This window comes from Stegostoma tigrinum, chromosome 32 (genome assembly GCF_030684315.1).
Source record: "Stegostoma tigrinum isolate sSteTig4 chromosome 32, sSteTig4.hap1, whole genome shotgun sequence".
NCBI classification, from domain to species: domain Eukaryota; kingdom Metazoa; phylum Chordata; class Chondrichthyes; order Orectolobiformes; family Stegostomatidae; genus Stegostoma; species Stegostoma tigrinum.
In genome coordinates, this window is record NC_081385.1 from 2,976,369 (window position 1) to 2,995,523 (window position 19,155).

At 43.0% G+C, this 19,155-nt stretch overlaps 1 protein-coding gene across 7 annotated transcripts in view; it reads right to left on the reverse strand.

The window, feature by feature from the left end:
• The window catches only part of nectin1b (nectin cell adhesion molecule 1b), a 517,671-nt gene that overhangs the window by 369,301 nt on the left and 129,215 nt on the right, over positions 1-19,155 (reverse strand). For all 7 annotated transcript variants that reach the window (XM_059639109.1, XM_059639107.1, XM_059639108.1 and 4 more), the window contains exons 3-4: positions 16,937-17,239; positions 16,090-16,207 (exon numbers count right to left, since the gene is read on the reverse strand). In XM_059639109.1, the coding sequence (XP_059495092.1) occupies positions 16,090-16,207; positions 16,937-17,239 (421 nt within the window). The remainder of the gene's footprint in view (positions 1-16,089; positions 16,208-16,936; positions 17,240-19,155) is intronic.

Here is a 19,155-nt window from a genome sequence, read left to right on the forward strand (position 1 = left end):
ATCAATCACACATATTGGCCATCATAAACAATTGTTAATTCCAACTCCTCAGGAAGGTGTACTGCTGGTGCACTGTTTCTGCCAGAAGTGGATGTGAAACATGTGAATAATGCACCTCAGATAGCAACCAGGAATCAATAACAATGTCCAGATTGAGTCAGTATGGAAACAGACCCTCTGGTCCAACTCGTTCAGACTGGCCAGATAGCCTAAATTAATCTAGTCCCATTTGCCAGCATTTGGGCCATATCTCTCCAAACACACCCCATTCATGTACCCATCCAGATGCCTTTTAAATGTTGTAATTGTACCAGCCTCCACCACTTCCTCTGGCAGCTCATTCCATACACATGCCACCCTCTGCGTGAAAAAGTTCCTCCTCAGGTTCCTTTTAAATGTTTCTCCACTCACCTTAAACCTATGCACTCTAGTTTTGGACATCCCCTATCCCAGAGAAAAGGTCTGACGCCTCAGGGAAAAAACTGCAGGATATTCAGTAGCTCAATCCCTCCAGTGCCGACAACATTCTTGGACAGTTTGAACTTCAGACAGCAGTATCATCCTCTAAAGAAGCCTGCTAAATCCCCAAGGAGTGGAAGTTATCATTGCAGTTTAATTGAGTTGGTGCTGGTTTCTGTGATTCAGAGTAGGAAATGTCAATGGAAGAGATCAGAATGGAATGTAGTCCTGCCCATCCAGTGACCATATGAACAAGGAAAAGAAGAGCAGGTCACTCTGAGCTTACTCCACCATTCACCAAAATCATGAGTGATTCAATTTTATCTTCAACCCTTTTTCGATACCTCCTCAATCATCACCCTTTTGCTCAGCAAAAATCTATCGACCTCTGCCTTAAAGATATTGAAAGATTCTGCATCCACTGCCTTTGAGGAAAGGAATTCCAAAGGCTCACAATCCTTGGAGAGAAATTTCCACATCGCGGTCTTAAAATGAGTGTCCCTTAATTTTAAACTCTGATCCCCCCATTCTGGATTATCCAACAAGAGGGAACATTCTCTAACATACAACTGGTCATGTCCCTTCAGCACCTATTATGTTTCAATTCAGTCATTCCCGACTCTTCTAAACTCCAGAGGATAAAGGTCCAGCCTGTCTAACTTTTCCTCATTTGGCAAACACCAAACCCGGTCCACTGCACCCTTTTCTCTTCAAGCCAGAGGGTGATTGCAACGAGGAATTCTGACCATTCCTGGCTTTCTAAAAAAAATTTGCTCACTGGGGATCACTCGCTGGCCCAGCATTAATGTCCATGCTTAACTGCCCTTGGAGAAGGTAGTGATGATGTGGTTTCTTGAGCCATTGCAGTCCTTGGAGCTTAGGGCAGCACCACACTCTCAAGAGGAGAGGACTCAACTATAGAAAAGGAATAGTAATGTGGTTCCAAGTCAAGAGTATGGCTTGGAGGGGAACATGCAGGTGGTGATATTCTCACATATCAACTGCCCTTGTCCTCCTAGATGGAATATGTGTGGCAGGCACTGTCAGAGGAGCCTAGGTGAGCAGCTGCAATACATCTTGTGGATGGTACACACTGCTGCTCCTGTGTGTCGATGGTGAAGGGAGTGACTGGTGCAAGCAGTGGATGTGGTGCCAATCAAGAGGGGTGCTTTGTCCTGGATAGTGTCCAGCTTGTAGAATGTTGTTCAGCTGGATCCATCCAGGCAAGTGGGAAGTATTTCCTCACACTCCTCCTTGTCCCCGGAAGGGCTTTGGGGAGTTAGGAAGTGAGTTTTCCCCTGCAGAATTCCTAGACTTTGGCTTGATCTTGTAGTCACTGCATTTATATAATTGGTTTCCAGTTTAGTTTTTCATCAACGTTAACTCCCAGGATGTTGACAGCATGGGATTAAGTGATGGTGATATGTCAAGGGTTGATGGATAGATTCTGGCACTTACGGCATGAAAGCTACTTGCAATTTATCAGCCCAATCCCTAATGCTGACCAGGTCTGACTGTATTCGGGCATGGACTTCTTCAGGACATGAGTTCATAAGATATAGGGGCAGAATTAGGCCATTTGGCCCATCAAAGTCTCTTCCACCATTCGATCATGGCTGATATACTCCTCACCCACATTTTCCTGCCTTCTCCCATGACCCTTCAACCATTACCAATTAAAAATCTGTCTAACCCCTCCTTAAATTTACACACTGTCCCAGCATCCACTGCACTTTGGGGAAGCAAATTCCATAGACACACAACCCTTTGGGAAAACTGGTCTCTCCTCAACTGTTTTATATTTGCTACCCCTTATCCTAAGAATATGACCACTCATCCTAGAATGCCCAATAAGAGGAAGCACCTGCTCCACGTCTATTTTACGTGAACTTTTTATCATCGTGAATACCTCAATTCCATCTCCCCCCATTCTTCTAAATCCCAGAGAAATCACGAATGGTGCTGAACATTGCACAATCATCAGTAAACATCCCCAACCCTGTCCTTACAATGCAGTAAAGGCCACTGATGAAGTAGCTGAAGATGGTTTGGCTGAGGACACTATCCTGAAGAAATTCTGCATTTAAGACCTGGAACTGGGATGAACATAAGAACATAAGAACTAGGAGCAGGAATAGGCCATCCAGCCCCTCGAGCCTGCCTCGCCATTTAGTAAGATCATGGCTGACTCACTCCATTTACACGCCCACTCACCATAACCCTTAATTTCTTTACTGTTTAAAAATTTATCTAGCTCTGCCTTAAAAACATCCAGCGGGGTAGCTTCAACCACTTCACTGGACAGGGAATTCCACAGATACACAACCCTTTGGGTGAAGAAGTTCCTCCTGACCTCAGTCCTACATCTGCTTCCCTTTACTTTGACGCGATGTCCTCTTAGCCCGAGTTTCACCTGCTAGCAGAAACAACCTCCCTGCCTCTATTTTATCTATTCCTGCCATAATCTTATATGTTTCTATAAGATCTCCCCTCATTATTCTGAATTCCAATGAGTAAAATCCCAGTCTACTCAGCCTCTCCTCATAATCCAACCCTCTCAACTCTGGAATCAACCGAGTGAATCTCCTCTGCACCCCCTCCAGTGCTAGTATATCTCTTCTCAAGTAAGGAGACGAAAACTGCACACTGTACTCAAGGTGTGGCCTCACCAGGCCCCTATACAGCTGCAGCATTGCCTCCCTGTTTTTAAACTCTATCCTTCTAGCAATGACAGACAAAATTCCATTTGCCTTTTTAATTACCTGCTGCACCTGCAATCCTACTTTTAGCAATTCATGCATAAGGACACCCAAGTCCCTCTGCACAGCAGCATGCTGCAATTTTTTTACCCTTTAAAGCATAGTCCACTTTGCTGTTATTCCTACCAAAATGGATGACCTCACACTTATCAACATTGTACTCCATCTGCCAGACCTTTGCCCACTCACTTAGACAACTGAGATTCCTCTGCAGACTTTCAGTGTCTGCTGCACACTTTGCTCTACCACTCACCTTAATGTCATCTGCAAATTTTGACACACACACTTAGTCCCCAACTCCAAATCATCTATGAAGCAAATCCAACTACAACCGTTTCCTTTATGCCAGATATGATTCCATGTATAGGAGAGAACTCCCCGCCAACCTCCCAATTTCCATTGACTCTTTGATTTAGGGTTCGTTGATAACACATTTAATTAAATGTTGGTTAGAGTCAAGGACAGTCAGCTCACCTCGAGTTCAGCTCTTTTGTCCACGTCTGGGCTAACACCTTAATGTAGTCAGGAGCTGAGTGGCCCTCACAGAACCCAAACCGAGTACCAGGTTATTCTTTTAAGGACAATTAATGCAGCATAGAATGTTATTTAAAATGGAACTCTCCTGCCTGTTCAGCAGTCGGCAACACCTTTAACCATACTCTGTACACAATCTGATATAAAAAAAAATTTTAGCTACTCTGCTTCCAGTCTGTACTGAAACCAGCCATAGATTCCATGGAAGGAGTGTAGCAGAGGCTCAACAGACCAATTCCTGGGATGACGGGACTGTCCCATGAAGCAACATTGAGAAGACTGGTCAACTTTCTTTAGCAATTCCTCTCTAGAGATGATCTTAACTCAGAAAATTCTTAAAGGGCTAGACAAGGCAGATGCAGAAACTGTGACTTGGGGATGAGGCGGGGCGGGGGGGGGGGGGGGGGTAAGGACGAGATGGTTTAGTAGCATGGACCACTTCCTCAGAATAAGGAGCAAGTCACAAGCCTGAAACGAGGGGAAATGTTATCACTCAGTGGGAGTGAATTCTTGTAACACTCTACCCTAGGAGGGCTCAATCACTGACCATGTTGAGGACAGAATTCAATCAGTTCTAGGTGTCAATATAGTGCAGGATAGCAGTGGAAAGCTGTGGTGAGGTAGATGGTCAGCCAGGATATAGGTTGGTAAGGCAGACACGAGAGGCTGAATGGTCTGGCCTTGTTTCTACGTTTCATACAACGTGTGCAATGGCAGTAACTTGAAAGATTCACCTGTTAAGTTGTAGTGTTGCTGGTCTGATGACAAACCTTCTCCCGTTATTGCTCTGCTGATTGGCAATGGCTGCAGTTATCTCTGGTTCCTTTTATCAATGTTCTATTGTGCTCTGACTATTATTGTATGCAACTCTGCACTGACAGGTGGATGGTCAATCAGCTCAGAGCACTGAAAAGCTGATTAATTGTCAGGGCAAATGCTGTCTCTCCCATCGTCACAATCACAGTTAAGTCCTGTCCAATCACTCACAGCCTAACACCTGGCCTGGCTGTAGACAAAGATATTAAACTTGAGGTTTGCATGAAAAGAAATGGTTCTGAAAGGTTTCTAGTGCAGTTGATTAAGATGGAACAAAGCAGAGCAATAGAAAAGGTGAGGCAAGGTCAAGCAAGATCAATGCTCAGATTAACATCACTCTGCAGCCAAATAATATCCTGCTGCCTTTCTCTCCATACATCCCTACATGAGCAACAACTAAAGCACTCATTACACTTGTTTATGCTGCAACACAAGAGCTAGATGTAAAAGGAAGATTTCTGATCGAGGTTAATGTTTATTTATATAAAAGCTGCTGAACTGATGTGGGAATCACAGCCAGGCAGAACAGCGAGAACTCATAGGTCCAGTCATGCTCATTATTTATAATTCTGATCACTAGGGAAGTAACATGTTACCCACAACATCATACTGCATGATGTACCATCACTTTATAAACACAACAAGAGAGAGCCTTGTTGCTGGACAATAGCCCAAGATGAGTGCTTTTGAATCGACTGCTAGTTATACTAAGCACCTAGTTTTAAATCCCAATGCAGTCAACCGTATGAAGTATGCTGCCACTTTTGACTCAATACCATTGGTTTTAAGCTTGAGAAAAAGCTTTACATGCCCCAAACCCCAAATTTCTCTAGGTTAGCAATCAAACGGGCATTGTGCCACATTATTGTAAGGTTGCCTTTAGCCACAGAAACTACAGCAACTGGAACCAATCTGTGTGCAGATAATAAACTGACTCATGGCCAGCTTTTAAAACAACAAGATCGGCAAAATCAAAGGCAGATATGGTGTTTGGAGTTGCTTTGAAAGTATATGATTAAACATTCACAATCAAAATCCCAGAGAACATCAGCTCTAGCCAAAGATCTGAAGCTCCTGTCTGACATATCCATTAGTCTGTGTAATATCCACACAGATAATTTGCTGCCATCGGTTTCATTATAAACAACGAGTGAATCAGCTTGCTGACTGGAGGATGCAGCTGTCGCAATGAAGACACAGTATTAATATGACAACAGTTACCTGATTGCTGAGATACAAAGTCATGGGAAACAATTCAATGCTGAGGGACAAGTCAGCAGGCATTTTAAATAAGTGCAATTATCAAATAAAAGAGAAATGTTATGATAGCAACCTTCTCATTCCTGTCCAGACTCAGCCAGCACTGGCAGACCACAGGAATATCCAATCAGCCTCTGTCTGCAGGGCAGTTTTATACTGCAGTGATAGGACACTGTATGCATTATAATTACAGGGATACACTGCCACACACGATAAATACTGGGAGACACAGTCACACTGTCTCTGGTCTCCAGTCAGTATAAACCCCCTTCATTTCTTCCTTTGTAATATTCAGTTGAGTAAATGTGTTCATCAAATTGAAGGTTCTACATTATAATAAAAAAAAAATCCGTGGAAGAAAGACTGGTAATAATGCATCAAACAATCATTCCTTTCACATCCATGGACTGAGCTGAGAGCTGACAGAGGGATGGGATGGACATCTCCTCTCTCAGAAATGTCAACATCTTTGAATTATGAGTTTAGACATTTGAACCAAACACAAACTGCTCACTTGCAAAACAACACAGCAGCTCCATCTTGCTTGCCGACACTCTGATTAACGGCGTGGTGGCTGGAAGTGGGAAACAAGTGATCCCAACATTTGCAGATAACACCGAATTCACGAGCATTGTGAACTAAAGGGAGGATAATGTAGAATATTAAAAGGATGGAGGTAGGTTTATGGAATGGGTAAACAAGTGGCAAATGAAACTTGTGAAAGGTGAAGTGAATCAATTTGTAGAAAGAACATGCAGAGATAAGGGTACAACTTTAAAACTATGGGAAAACCGAAGGTGTTATTGCTGGAATATTAATCTAGAGCCTACGGTAATGTTCTAGGGATCAGAGTTCAAAGACAGTTGGTGGAAGGTGAATTCAGTAAAATCAAAAATTAAAAAGGCCACTTATGACACAGTGGTAGCGTCTCTACTTCTGGGCAAAAAGGTTCAGATTCAAGTCCCACATATCTTCAATTACTACGTATCTCAACAGGTCGAGTGAAAATATCTGCAGGTTTTATTGACATATTCATTGGTGTGAAAAAGATGATGAGAAGGTGTGTTGACAGTGCTGACAAGAGGCACTTACTGAACAATTACCTACTCATTGACACAGTTTGGGTAGTCAGCTCAGAGTTTCATTTTTAACTGAGCTGTACTTTTTATAAACATTAACTTATTTTTCTAATCAACCTGTTCAGAGAGGTTATTACACACCTGTAGAGCAGGTGGCACTTGAACCCAGGCCTTCTGGCTCAAAAGATAGGGGCACTACCATGTATCACAGGAGTGCCACCGGCTGTATTAGATTCTTGGTAAAAACATGAATAAAAGAGCTGAACAGTTTGGTTAGAGTAACCATTCTGGAGGTTAATAGATATTTGCAGGAATTCCTCAAAGCGGTGCCCGATGTCCAACTATTTTGAGCTCCTTCATCATGACCTTCCTTCCATCATAAACGCCAGAAGTGGCATGCCTGCTGATTATTGCACAGTGGTCATTTCTGAATCCTCAAATGCTGAAGCAGTCTGTGTCCACATGTAACAAAGCCATGGATAACATGCAGGCTTGTGATAATACGTGATAAATAATATTCATACCAGGCAAAGAAAATCTCCCCACAGCGTTCAATGGCATCACCATCACTAAATCACCCACTATCAACATTTTGTGAGTTTCTCACTAACCAGACATATAACTGGATCAAGCACATAAATAACGAGGCTACAAGAACAGGTCAGTAGCTGGGGTTTCTGAGACAAACACCTCAGCTCTCATCATCAATGGGGAGGTCATGGCCTAGTGGTATTATTGCTGGACCATTAACGCAGAGACACAGATTAAATTCTGGGGACACGGGTTTGAATCCTGCTATGGCAGATGGTGGAATTTGAATTCAATAAAATATCTGGAATTAAGAGTCTAATGACAACTGGGAATCGATTGTCAATTGCCAGAAAAACCCATCTGGCTCACTAATGTCCTTTAGAGAAAGAAACTGCCATCCTTATCTGGTCTGGCCTACATGTGACTCCGGACCCACAGCAATGTGGTTGGCTCTGAACTGTCTTCTGGGCAATTAGAGATGGGCAATAAATGCTGCCTAGCCAGTGACGGTCTCATCCCATGAATGAATAAAGAAAAATCCCAAAGCCTGTCCACAATCTCCAAGGAAAATATCAGGAATGTGATAGAAAACTTTCCACTTGTTTGGATGAGTGCATTAACGATGCTGTTTAGGATAATGTAGCTTCTTGGTTAGTGCTGCATCCACTCCCTGAGCCACTGATGCCCAGAGGCAGCATTATGCAGCGTCCACATTACGGTCCAGGAGCTCAAAAGCACCTTCCAAACCTGTGAGCTTTACCATCTGGAAATCAAGGGCAGCAGAAATATGGGAACACCACCACCTGCAAGTTCCCTTCCAACCATTCACCAAATACATCACCATTCCTTCATGGTCATTGAGTGAAAACAAGCCTTGCTATTGCGCTGTCAGTGTAGCCACATTGACGCAGCGGCTCAGCCCTACTTTCTCAAGGTCAGTTATGGGTGGGCAATAAATGGTGACCCAGCCAGTGATTCCCACATTTCATAAAAGAATAACTAACAAAGCAAGAATGCTTTGATAAGCTTGTTGGAATATTGGCTTGGCTTTAACTGAAGTGCCATTCGTTCGTGTCACTGCGATTGAGCAAAGATATGAAGACATTAGACAGGCTGCAGGAAGTATTCAGGAGAATGGTTCCAGGAATTAGAAACTTCAGCTTTTAGACAGACTGGAAAGCCTGGTACAGTTTTCCTCGGAGAAGAGGGTCAAAGGAAGATTTGACCTTCAGGGATAAAGAGGGAAGACAGAGGACCTAGGGAAAAGTGTTCCTACTGATGGAATAATTGAAGACAAGACTTATGATCACCTCCATCTAGAATGGAAAGGGAAGCAAATACATTCGAACACCAGTCCTTGAATGTTCCCCTTGAGGGCACTTACCATCCTGACTTGGAATATATCACCGCTCCTTCAGTGTCACTGGGCCAAAATCCTGAAATTTCCTCCTTTAAAAGACTGGAGCAGCTCAATAAGTCAGCTTACTCCCACTTTCTCCAGGGCAACTAAGGACTGGCAGTAACTACTAACATCCAGCAATGCCCAAATCCCATTAATAAGAGGGAATAATTGGCAAAAGAAACAATACAGGTGCAATGAACAGCTTTTTCACACAACAAACAGTTAGGATCTGGTTGCACTGCCTGGGAAATGGAGGTGGAACATTAAACATAGAGGCGAGAATTGGGTTGATTTCTGGAAGGGAAGAATGAGCAAGGCACAGGGTGACACTGGGGGAAATGGATCTGGTAAACTGTTCCAATAGAGAGAGAGCACAGCCACAAAGAACTATGCTCATAGCAATTCAGTGCTTTTGTGAAGACTGACCTGGGGCTAGGCAGCTTACTGAAGAAGCAGCACATGGCTCACTTAAACCCTAAACCCTATACAAGTCAACCCTAAAATGCTGCCTCACAGTAAAATTCTCCCTGCCCAGAGTGGAAATTTTTCAACTGTCATACTGCGACAGTACAAGACATTGGTTAGGCCATTTTTGAAATACTGCATACAATTCTGGCTGCCCTGCTATAGGAGGCATGTTGTTAAACTAGTAAAGGGTACAGAAAACAAAATTACAAGAATGTTGCCAGGATTAGAAGGTTTGAGTTAAAAGGACAGATTGGATAGGCTGGGACTTTTCGACTGGCAATAATCGGAGGCCGAGGGTGAACTTCTAGAGATTTATAAGATCATGAGGGGCATTGATAGGGTGAACAGTCAAGGTCTTTTTCCAAGAGTAGGGGAGTCTAAAAGTAGAGGGCCTAGATTGAAGATCAGAGGGAAAGATTTAAAAGGGACCTGAGGGGCAATTTTTTCATACAGAGGGTGGTGCATGTATGGAATCAACTGCTAGAGGAAGCATTACAGGTGGGTACAATTACAACATTTAAAAGACATTTTGACCAATTCATAAGTAGGAAATGTTTATAGGGATATTGGCCAAATGCTGTAAATGGGATTAGTTCAGGTTAGGATATCTGGTTGGCATGGATGAGTTGGACTGATGGGTTGTTTCCATGCTGGGTGACTTTATAAAGCAGAATCTTGGTGGAGAATTAGGTGAATGAGGGAAGGCACACCAACCATTTTGTTGGATCTCTTTACTCATTCTGTTCAGTCATAGTCCTGTTCTGGATCAGGGTCTTCAGCACAGCTTCCACTGAGGGTTCTTTTCCAAACTCATTAATTTGGTAACCAGACTAAGATAAACACCATTCCAATTCCTTTCATTGAGCTTAATGTCGTCTGGTATCAAGCCAATCCAACTATATGCCGATTTGTGATGAGTAATTTGGTTCATTTATCTGACTCACATAATCATAACATTTGTAGTCTTCCTGTTAAAAAATGTGAAAATAAATCAGAGCAACGAAAAAAATCTAGAAAGCACTGCACTGGTGGCACTAATGGTGTAACCAGGAGAATGTTGGAGAATAGTAAAGACACAGTGTAGTTATAGATCAATGGCTAACCTGACTTCACTTGACCAAAGGGGCAGTTCTTTGAAAGCTTGTGATTTCAAATAAACCATTTGGACTATAACTTCATGTTGTGTAACTTCTGACCTTGTTCACCCAAGTCCAACATTGGCACCTTCACATCATAAACATAAGAGAGGATCCTAAGATCTTCTCTAAGAATATGAACCGTGAAGGTTGTATAGAGAAACACTGAGCTGTTAGAGATTAAAATGGTGCTCCATGGGTAGAAGCAGAAAGATTTACTACAATTGTCCCAGGACTAAAGGATTAGGATGATACAGATAGGTAGAAGATTGGTGTGTTTTTCTAATAGAGAAAAAAAAACAGGAGATTTGATTGATGAAAATTATGAAGGGTTTAGATAAAGTCAGTAAAGAGAACTTGTCTTCTAATGTGGAAATAGATAGCAGGAACTGCAGATGCTGGAGAATCTGAAATAACAAGGTCTACAGCTGGATGAACACAGCAGGCCGAGCAGGAAAACTAATGTTTTGGGCCTAGACCCTTCTTCAGAAATGGGGGAGGGGAAGGGTGTTCTGAAATAAATAGGGAGAGAGGAGGAGGTGGATAGAAGATGGATTGAGGAGAAGGTAGGTGGAGAGGAATAGGAGGGGGATTGCAGATGGCGGAAGTGTCGGAGGATAAGGTGTTGGATCCAGAGGTTGGTGGGGTGGTACGTGAGGACGAGGGCGATTCTGTTTTGGTTGTTATTGCGGTGAGGGAGTGTGAGGGATGAGTTGCAGGAAATGCGGGAGACACGGTCGAGGGCGTTCTCGACCACTGAGGCGGGGGCGGGGGGGGGGAAGTAGTCACTGGCTTCATCCCCGCCTCTTTGACTGGTCTGTCTTCTCTCCACCTATCTTCTCCTGTATCCATCTTCTATCCGCCTCCCCCTCTCTCCCTAATTATTCCAGAACCCCTTTCCCCTCCCCCATTTCTGAAGGGTCAAGGCCCAAATCGTCAGCCTTCCTGCTCCTCTCATGCTGCTTGGCCTGCTGTGTTCATCCAGTTCTACACCTTGTTATCTTCTATTGGTGGGAAGGTTCGTAACTAGAGGGCAGTATTTGCAGGCGTGTGGCAAAGTAAATGGAAGTAACATAGACCTAAGGACCAACTTTTTTCACAAGAGGGTCATGGGTGTGTAGAATGAGTGTCAGATGAAGTGGTTGAGGCTGGTGCAATTACATTTAAAAGGCATCTGGATGGATATGTGAATAGGAAGGGTTCAGAGGGGTGTGGGCCAAAGGCCGGCAAGTGGGACTAGATTTATTTAGGACATCTCGTTGGCATGGGCAAGTCGGACTGAAGGGTCTGTTTCTGTGCTGTACAACTCTATGACTCTACGCGGAGAAATGTTTTTAAGTCACTTGGTAGCACGTAACTTGAGCATTGTTGATAAACAGACAAATTCCAACCGGAATTCCATCAACAAACACATTGACTTGGAGCCAATCTACCATCCTCTGAGAAAAAGAACAGGAAATGACATCACCAACGCAGGAAATGACATCACCAACCCAAGGAAACCTAACCAGATAAATAGAAAGCGGGACATAACACCAGCGCTTCGTCGGAGGTTCACTGATGATGTTACCTAGAATGGTGACGAAACGTCTGAAAACTAACCTTCCAGCTCAGCGAGCAAACTCACATCCAGAACAGACAAACTGTACAAGTTTTTCACCCTGCACCCAGCATGCAAGAATTCCAAACTTTAATTTATTCTGCATGACGATCAGGGTGCCAATTAGTTTGCATGCGCATTCTGATTAGCTGAGGCATTTTTGCAGAGACCACACCAGGAAACACAGTTGTGCCGAAACTTTTATTTAAGAAATGCAAGTCCACTGAGAAGGACCGAGGCAAGCCATGGGGAATGCATCTGATATCAGTGTCCTGCAAGCTAATTGAGAAGGAATAACACATGTACGAATTCCTTTTGCAATTTAAAAGTGGAATTGGTTAAATACTTGAAGCCAAATAAAAAGGAGGGATGTTGGCAAGAAGAGTGGAGGAGTGGGATTGACTGGATTGATCGTTGGAAGGGGCACCATGGACTCAACGGACCATTTTTTGTGCTGGACTCTCACAGCCAACTGATGAACAATTATGACCATTTGCTAATGATTTCTGGATTGCCAGTTTCTAATGTAGCTGTATTAGGGATTATTGCCTCAATGGCACAAGGCTCAGAACTATTTTAATGAAGCTTGCTAATGCACATGAATTCTTTCAGCATGGGGGAGATTGTGAGATAATGCCGTGTTATTTTTACACATCTTAACATTACTGGCATAACTGGTCCAGTGTTGGATGAGCAGTTAACATGAGACTAATATAATATCCAGATCCTTGCCATAAACAACCATTTGAATTCAATTTAGGCTCACTGGGAACTGGATCAAGCTGCCAACTCTTGTTAGATTGCACAGGCAAGTTCCGACTTGACCAAGTCATCACTGAATACAAAGCTGCATGCCATATCTGCTACTGAATGTATCCATTAAATTCACACTTAGAATTCAGCATGAACAGCTAATGAAACACAAATACAGATCGCAAAATTTCACCCACTTAAATATCCACAACAATATTTTTCCCAGGTACCACAGTTACTACCCGAGATTCTTTGATTTTTTAAAAATTAATAAACATGCAATTTTCCTGTTCTCTAAATTGCAGTTTAAATCCATCATTTGCTGGAACAGATGGGACTCTGGGGGTTAGAAGCTGATTAAAAGGTACTTGACCGATCATCCATGTGCATTGATACATTCAAAGCAGAAACAGTTTGAACATTTTAATAAAACAGTGCCACTAATTCAGATATGACACAAGATCACAGCAAGCTGATTAAACTGACCATGAGGCCTGGCAGCTTGGCCCACAAACATTACAAAATGCGACTGTTTTCAGTAAATACAGAAACTGCTGTGAAGGTGATACTGCCCAGTGAAACCTAGTGTTGCTCAAGTGAAACCAAAACGCACAATGATGTATGATGAGTTTTGTGTTGCCTTGCACATCACATTTCAACATAAAACAAACAATCTAGGTGCAGTTCTGAAGACAGATCAAACAGTGGGTAGCTACACATTTGCCTATCTAGTCTTGTCAAGCATTGTTTATTTTCACTTCATTAATGATTAACGTTTAGTTCCCACACTGTCTCACCATGCTTGCTATGAAACTCACCTTATACTCATGTACCTTTTTGTAAAGTGCCCCATGCCCCCTCCCCCTTCTGAAGCCCATAAACCCCAACTCTATGCCCCTTTACTTTAATGAGTGCCCTTACATTCTGTTACATCAGTCTTCTGCCCTGCCTGACTACTGCTGTATGAATAGAGACACAAGTATAAAACACTGGAAAAGTCCATATCATTTGACCTGGATAATGTTGTGGTGACTGGTATCCTAACTGCTACTAGCGCTAGTGAGAAAAACATTAGTGACAACCATTAAAAAGCAGTCCTTTACTCCAGAATAATCCCAAAGACAGAAGGTCACCAGGAAAACCTAGATGGGGAGTCTCTCCTGACCATCTCCAAATACTACTGCCTAATCCTGAGTGTCCAGGTCTTCCTTCCCATTAACTTTAAATTCCAATATTTATTTCCTAGGCCTCTGTCCTCCTCAGAATCCCCACAGCACTGAAAGAGGGCATTTGGTCATCAGAAATGTACCAACCCTCTAAGAGCATCCCATGCAGACACAGTTCCCCCACTGTGTACCTGTCACCCTGCATTTAGCATGACCAATCCACCAAAACTACTCATCCCTGAACACTGCAGTTTAGCATGGCCAATCCACCCTAACCTGTACAAAACTTTGAACTGGTAGGATGAAAATAGAGCACCTGGAGGAAACCCACGTAGATGCAGGGAGAATGTGCAAACTCCACAGACAGTTGCCCGAGAATGGAATTGAACCTGGGTCCCTGGTGCTGTGAGTAGTAGCGCTAGCCACTGAGCCACTGTGCTGCCATCCAAAATCACACTACATCTCCTTGAACTGCGAGAGTCTGTGGGATGAAGCTACTCCCAGGCTGCTGTTTGGGTGACCAGAACTGGATGCACTATTCTGGAAGAGGCCTCAGCAGCGTCCTCTACAGCTTCAACATGACATCCCAACTCCCGTACACAAACGTCTGAGCAATGAAGCACTGGAGGTGAATACCGGCAGGTGCTAGCAGCAAGTCCCCACAGCTGTGTGGGGAAGGAGCCAGTACACTGTGGTGGGGTGGGGGGTTGGCTAGCGGGATGAGCCAGTGAAGGAGGCGACTTACCTTGTTGTTGGTGAGGAGTGGACAGTTGTTGCACATGGGACTGGCATCGTCTGCTGAGCTGATGCTGTTTGGTACTCCATACTGGACTGTAATGTAAATCCTTACTTTACAATCCTCTTGGATAACAACATTATACTGTATTACTCTGTAAGATGTGTACTTAGGTACTTGTGCCTGAAATGGTGCCATTAAAAGGCAACCATTGTAAAAACTTTTCACTGTACTCCTGTATCCAATAAAGGATAATCTATTTATAAGATGCTCCTGAAACCTTTCACTTTCCAAGACGTACTAATACGTCTTTATGAAGCTTGGTGTCAAACTTTGTTTTAGAACATTGCTATCAAGCAATTTGGGGTAGTTAATTACCTTAAAAAGGGGGATATATAAATGTATGCTGCTGTTGTTGGATACTGCAGCCACATACAACATGATCTCAGGAACCTAGATGTATTTCCAGGCGAAAGTCTGACAGCTCTTAGTGTTGAATTTCATTGAGTTTCAGCACTCTCATCCCATTATCCAAAACATGAAATAACTCACAGTAGATGCAGAGGATACAAGGATAGTTGAGGCGGAAAAGGAAAGAGAATGTAACTGTCTGTCTTTGGGGTTACTGCTTTTTCATATCTGAGAAAATCACAAGTAGGCACGAGCAGAGCATGTTTAATTCCACAGCGTTGACATCTATTTGCCAGGATGAGCTTCATCAACACAAACGATTTTGGAAAAAAGTAATAAAATGCTTTTCTAATATCTTCACGTTTAATTGCAACTAAGAATTTATGGCCCTTGTTCCAAAAGCAGATGGGAAGTCAGACTGACTGAATGTTCAGATTAAACCCCATTGAGGAAGGCGCTGCTGGGGGTTGGGAAGGGGGCGTGGGTGGAATGTCTCAAACAATGACAATGATGGCGACAACAACATACTAGTACCATTAGCATAGCAAATATTCCGAGGCTGTTTGTAAGAACATGAATGACGTTTGACAGTGAGCCACACATTATTGAATCCAAAAGCTTGTTTTTAAGAGATGGGGAGGGTGTGTAAAACCAGGTTTGCTCAAAGAAGCCAGAATCAGACAAGGACGGTAATCCAGCCGGAGAGGGAGTACAGAGCCAGGGAGCAGCATCTGATCACCCTGGCAAAATATCAAGAAAAAAGCTGAGACTAAAATAAAATCTGTAAGCACTGGAAATGCACAACAAGCTTCAAAAGGGAAGAAATGGGCTGAAGTTGTGGGTGGAGACACTGTTAGAGGAGCTTAGTAATGATTTAAATTTTCCATCCAAGGAATTAACCACATTTTTATTTTCAAATGCAAATTTCCAGAGTTTGCTGTTTCTTGTGGAGCCCATAGAGAGAGCTGCAAGTACTTACATCTTCCATTTGTACTTTGTGGCAGGTGGGTTGCCGTCTGCTCTGCATGTCAGACGTACATCTTCTCTGTTCAAATACCAATTCCCATCAAATCCTTCCACTGTAACCTCTGGTTCATCTGCACAGAGAAGTAATGGCACCAACACAGAGATTTCAGAGACAGCTTTGTACGTATTCACTCCCAAACCCGAAAGAGTTTACTTCATTTAGTAGTTTTGCCTTAAATAACCTATTTATTAGACAAAAGAATTAACCACATTGTCATGTTAAGAGATAAAGCTGCTTCTACCAGGACAGGTATCTATCTGCAATGTGACTTTGTGCTTCCACTTGTTCATGGCCCAGGCTATTCAGACTTGGTGACCTACCACTTCTCAACTGAGGAGGTGCCTTTGAATGGAGAATGTCAAAGGTCAGAAATGTTACACAAAGTTGGTTAATGTGTATTGCATGACGTATCCTGGAGATGTTAACAACAAGAGTCCTCTCCTCCAGGGAATGGCTGCTTGGATCACTTCTACCCACTTGCTTCTGGAAGTTCCTGCTTTGTTCGCTTTGGAATTGCTACCTACCTCAGCTTTAAAAAAAAATTCTTATTTTCAGCAATTGCCCATCCCTTAAATTTTCCACTTGGGGTCTACTGTCTATTCAACAGCCTATGGTTGAGGAGCTTTACAGGAATTCAGATTACTTTCGGAAGGTATTGCGAACACGTGTCCCTGTGAGCCAAGGGTATATATGCAAGGGGAAAGGAGCACAGAGCCAGACATCGTTCACAGCAAAAATAGTCGTAATGCTTCTGTTCAGTTTTCGGAAAATTAGGAATATTGACACAGCTGATACTTACACTGCACATTTAACATCAGCACCTTGGTGGTGCGATCCATCTGGTAGTTCACCACACATGTCAGTGATTGCCTGTGAGCCTCTCTGGATGGAACTAGCAGGTACTGGCTGATCACTGTGATGGTGCCATTCTGGTTGCGGAATTCTTTAACAACTGCCTCCCCATTTACTTTTGTCTCCCAAGTGATGGTTCCTGGTGGCTTCCCATTGGCAGATGTACATGTTGCTACAACAATCTTTCCCGAAAAACCAGCTCGTGCTGTGATGGTGTTTGGGCTGAGCTCCGCATCATTCACTGGCCTGGCTATAAGAAAATTACAGAACTGTCAATGAAAGGAAACGATAACACATGAGAGATTGAACTCCCCTGCACTGCCAGACCCCCTTTGTAATTAAAATGTGTTCATACTGTTACCTCCATTTGAGTGCAATAATAGCATAACAGGAGATTTGTAACAAAAGTCTTTGCACAGTTGGTACCTTCTCAGAAGTCACATTATCACACTGATAATCCAATACTTTCCTTAAACAGTTAAAGGACTAAATGTTAAATACTAAGTGAAAACCAAAGGAATTGCAGATGCTGTAAATCAGGAACAAAAACAGAAGTTGCCGGAAAAGCTCAGAAGATCTGGCAGCATCTGGTAAGAAAAAAAAATCAGAGTTAAAGGAAAGGTTCACTGGACCCGAAAGGTTCGACATTGACTTTTTTCTTCACGGATGCTACCAACCTGCTGAGCATTTCCAGCAACTTCCGTTTTTGTTTAAGGATTAAACATTAGTTTTCAGAACCTTTCACGTACAACACAAAAAAGTTTAAAAAAGGCTCTGAAACAAGCTCACGGAGCAAAGTGAGGTGATGAATTAACCCATCTAATCCTCTCCTCCACATTACATCACTTTCCCTAAAAGTCTCACAATATTTTTGGTTGACTTCTCAAATGTCTATTTGGTTTGTGTCTGATTCTGAACCTTCAAAGGCAGTAAGAGGTTTTAAAGATATGATATAAATATTTAATGGCGCTGTTGGTCACCAGGAATCCACTTGATGTGCTTCAATTGACCACAAACTGACCTGGACTCACCACCTTAACACAATGGATAAAAGAGCAGGCCAGAATCTAGGAATCCTGCAGTGAGTAATTCACTTCCTATCTCCTCAAAGCCTGTCCACTATCTACAAGGCACCATTCAGGAGTGTGATGGAATACTCCCCACTTTCCTGGACAAGTGCAGCTCCAGCAACACTCAAGAAACTTGATACCATCCAGGACAAAGCAGCCGCTTGATTGGCACCACATCCACAAATATCCCACTTCCTCCACCACCGACACTCAGTAGCAGCAGTGTGTACTGTATACAAGATGCACTGCAGAAATTCACCAAAGATCCTCAGACAGCACCTTCCGAACCCACGACTGCTTCCATCTAGAAGGACAAGGGCAGCAGATACATGGGAACACCACCCCCTGCAAGTTCCCCTCCAAACCACGCACCACCCTGAGTTCCTTCATGGTTGCTGGGTCAAAATCCTGCGAATCCCTCCCCCATGACATAGTGGGTCAATGTACAGCATGTGGACTGCAGCAGTTCAAGAAGATTGCTCACCACCACCTTCTCAAGGGGCAAGTAGGGACAAGCAATAAATGCTGGGCCCAGCCAGCAATGCCCATATCCCACAAGTGAATTAATAAAACAAATTCTAAAGGCTGTGGCCAGGGCATAATCTAGATTGCCTCTCCAATTCACCACACAGGGAGTATAAAACCAGTGGATGTCCTGTCCACCGTAGCAAACTTTAACCCATTCTGTTGGACACTAATGATGATATTGTACAATTACTTGGCAGAAGCATGAAACACACAAATGTCCATGTACAAGATGGAGAGAACAGGACAGCAGGAAAATGTGCAGGAGAAAATGATAAAGGAAGATCAAGAAGAGATGAGAAAGAGAGGGATAAAAAGCAAAAGAAAGGGAACAAACAGACAGAGAGTAACAGAGAATTTAAGATAAAGCAAGACAATACAGCTGAAGATACTAACAAGATAAAACCCTACACAAAACTTGTCAGAGGGCTGTAAACTAAAGGACTGATTTAAGGGTCTGGTATAAAAGACATGTTATGAGAAAGAAACAAAAGAGTGGTTAGGATCTGGAATGCACTGAGTCTGGTGGAGGCAGATTGTACTGCGGCTTTCAAAAGGGATTTGGATAATT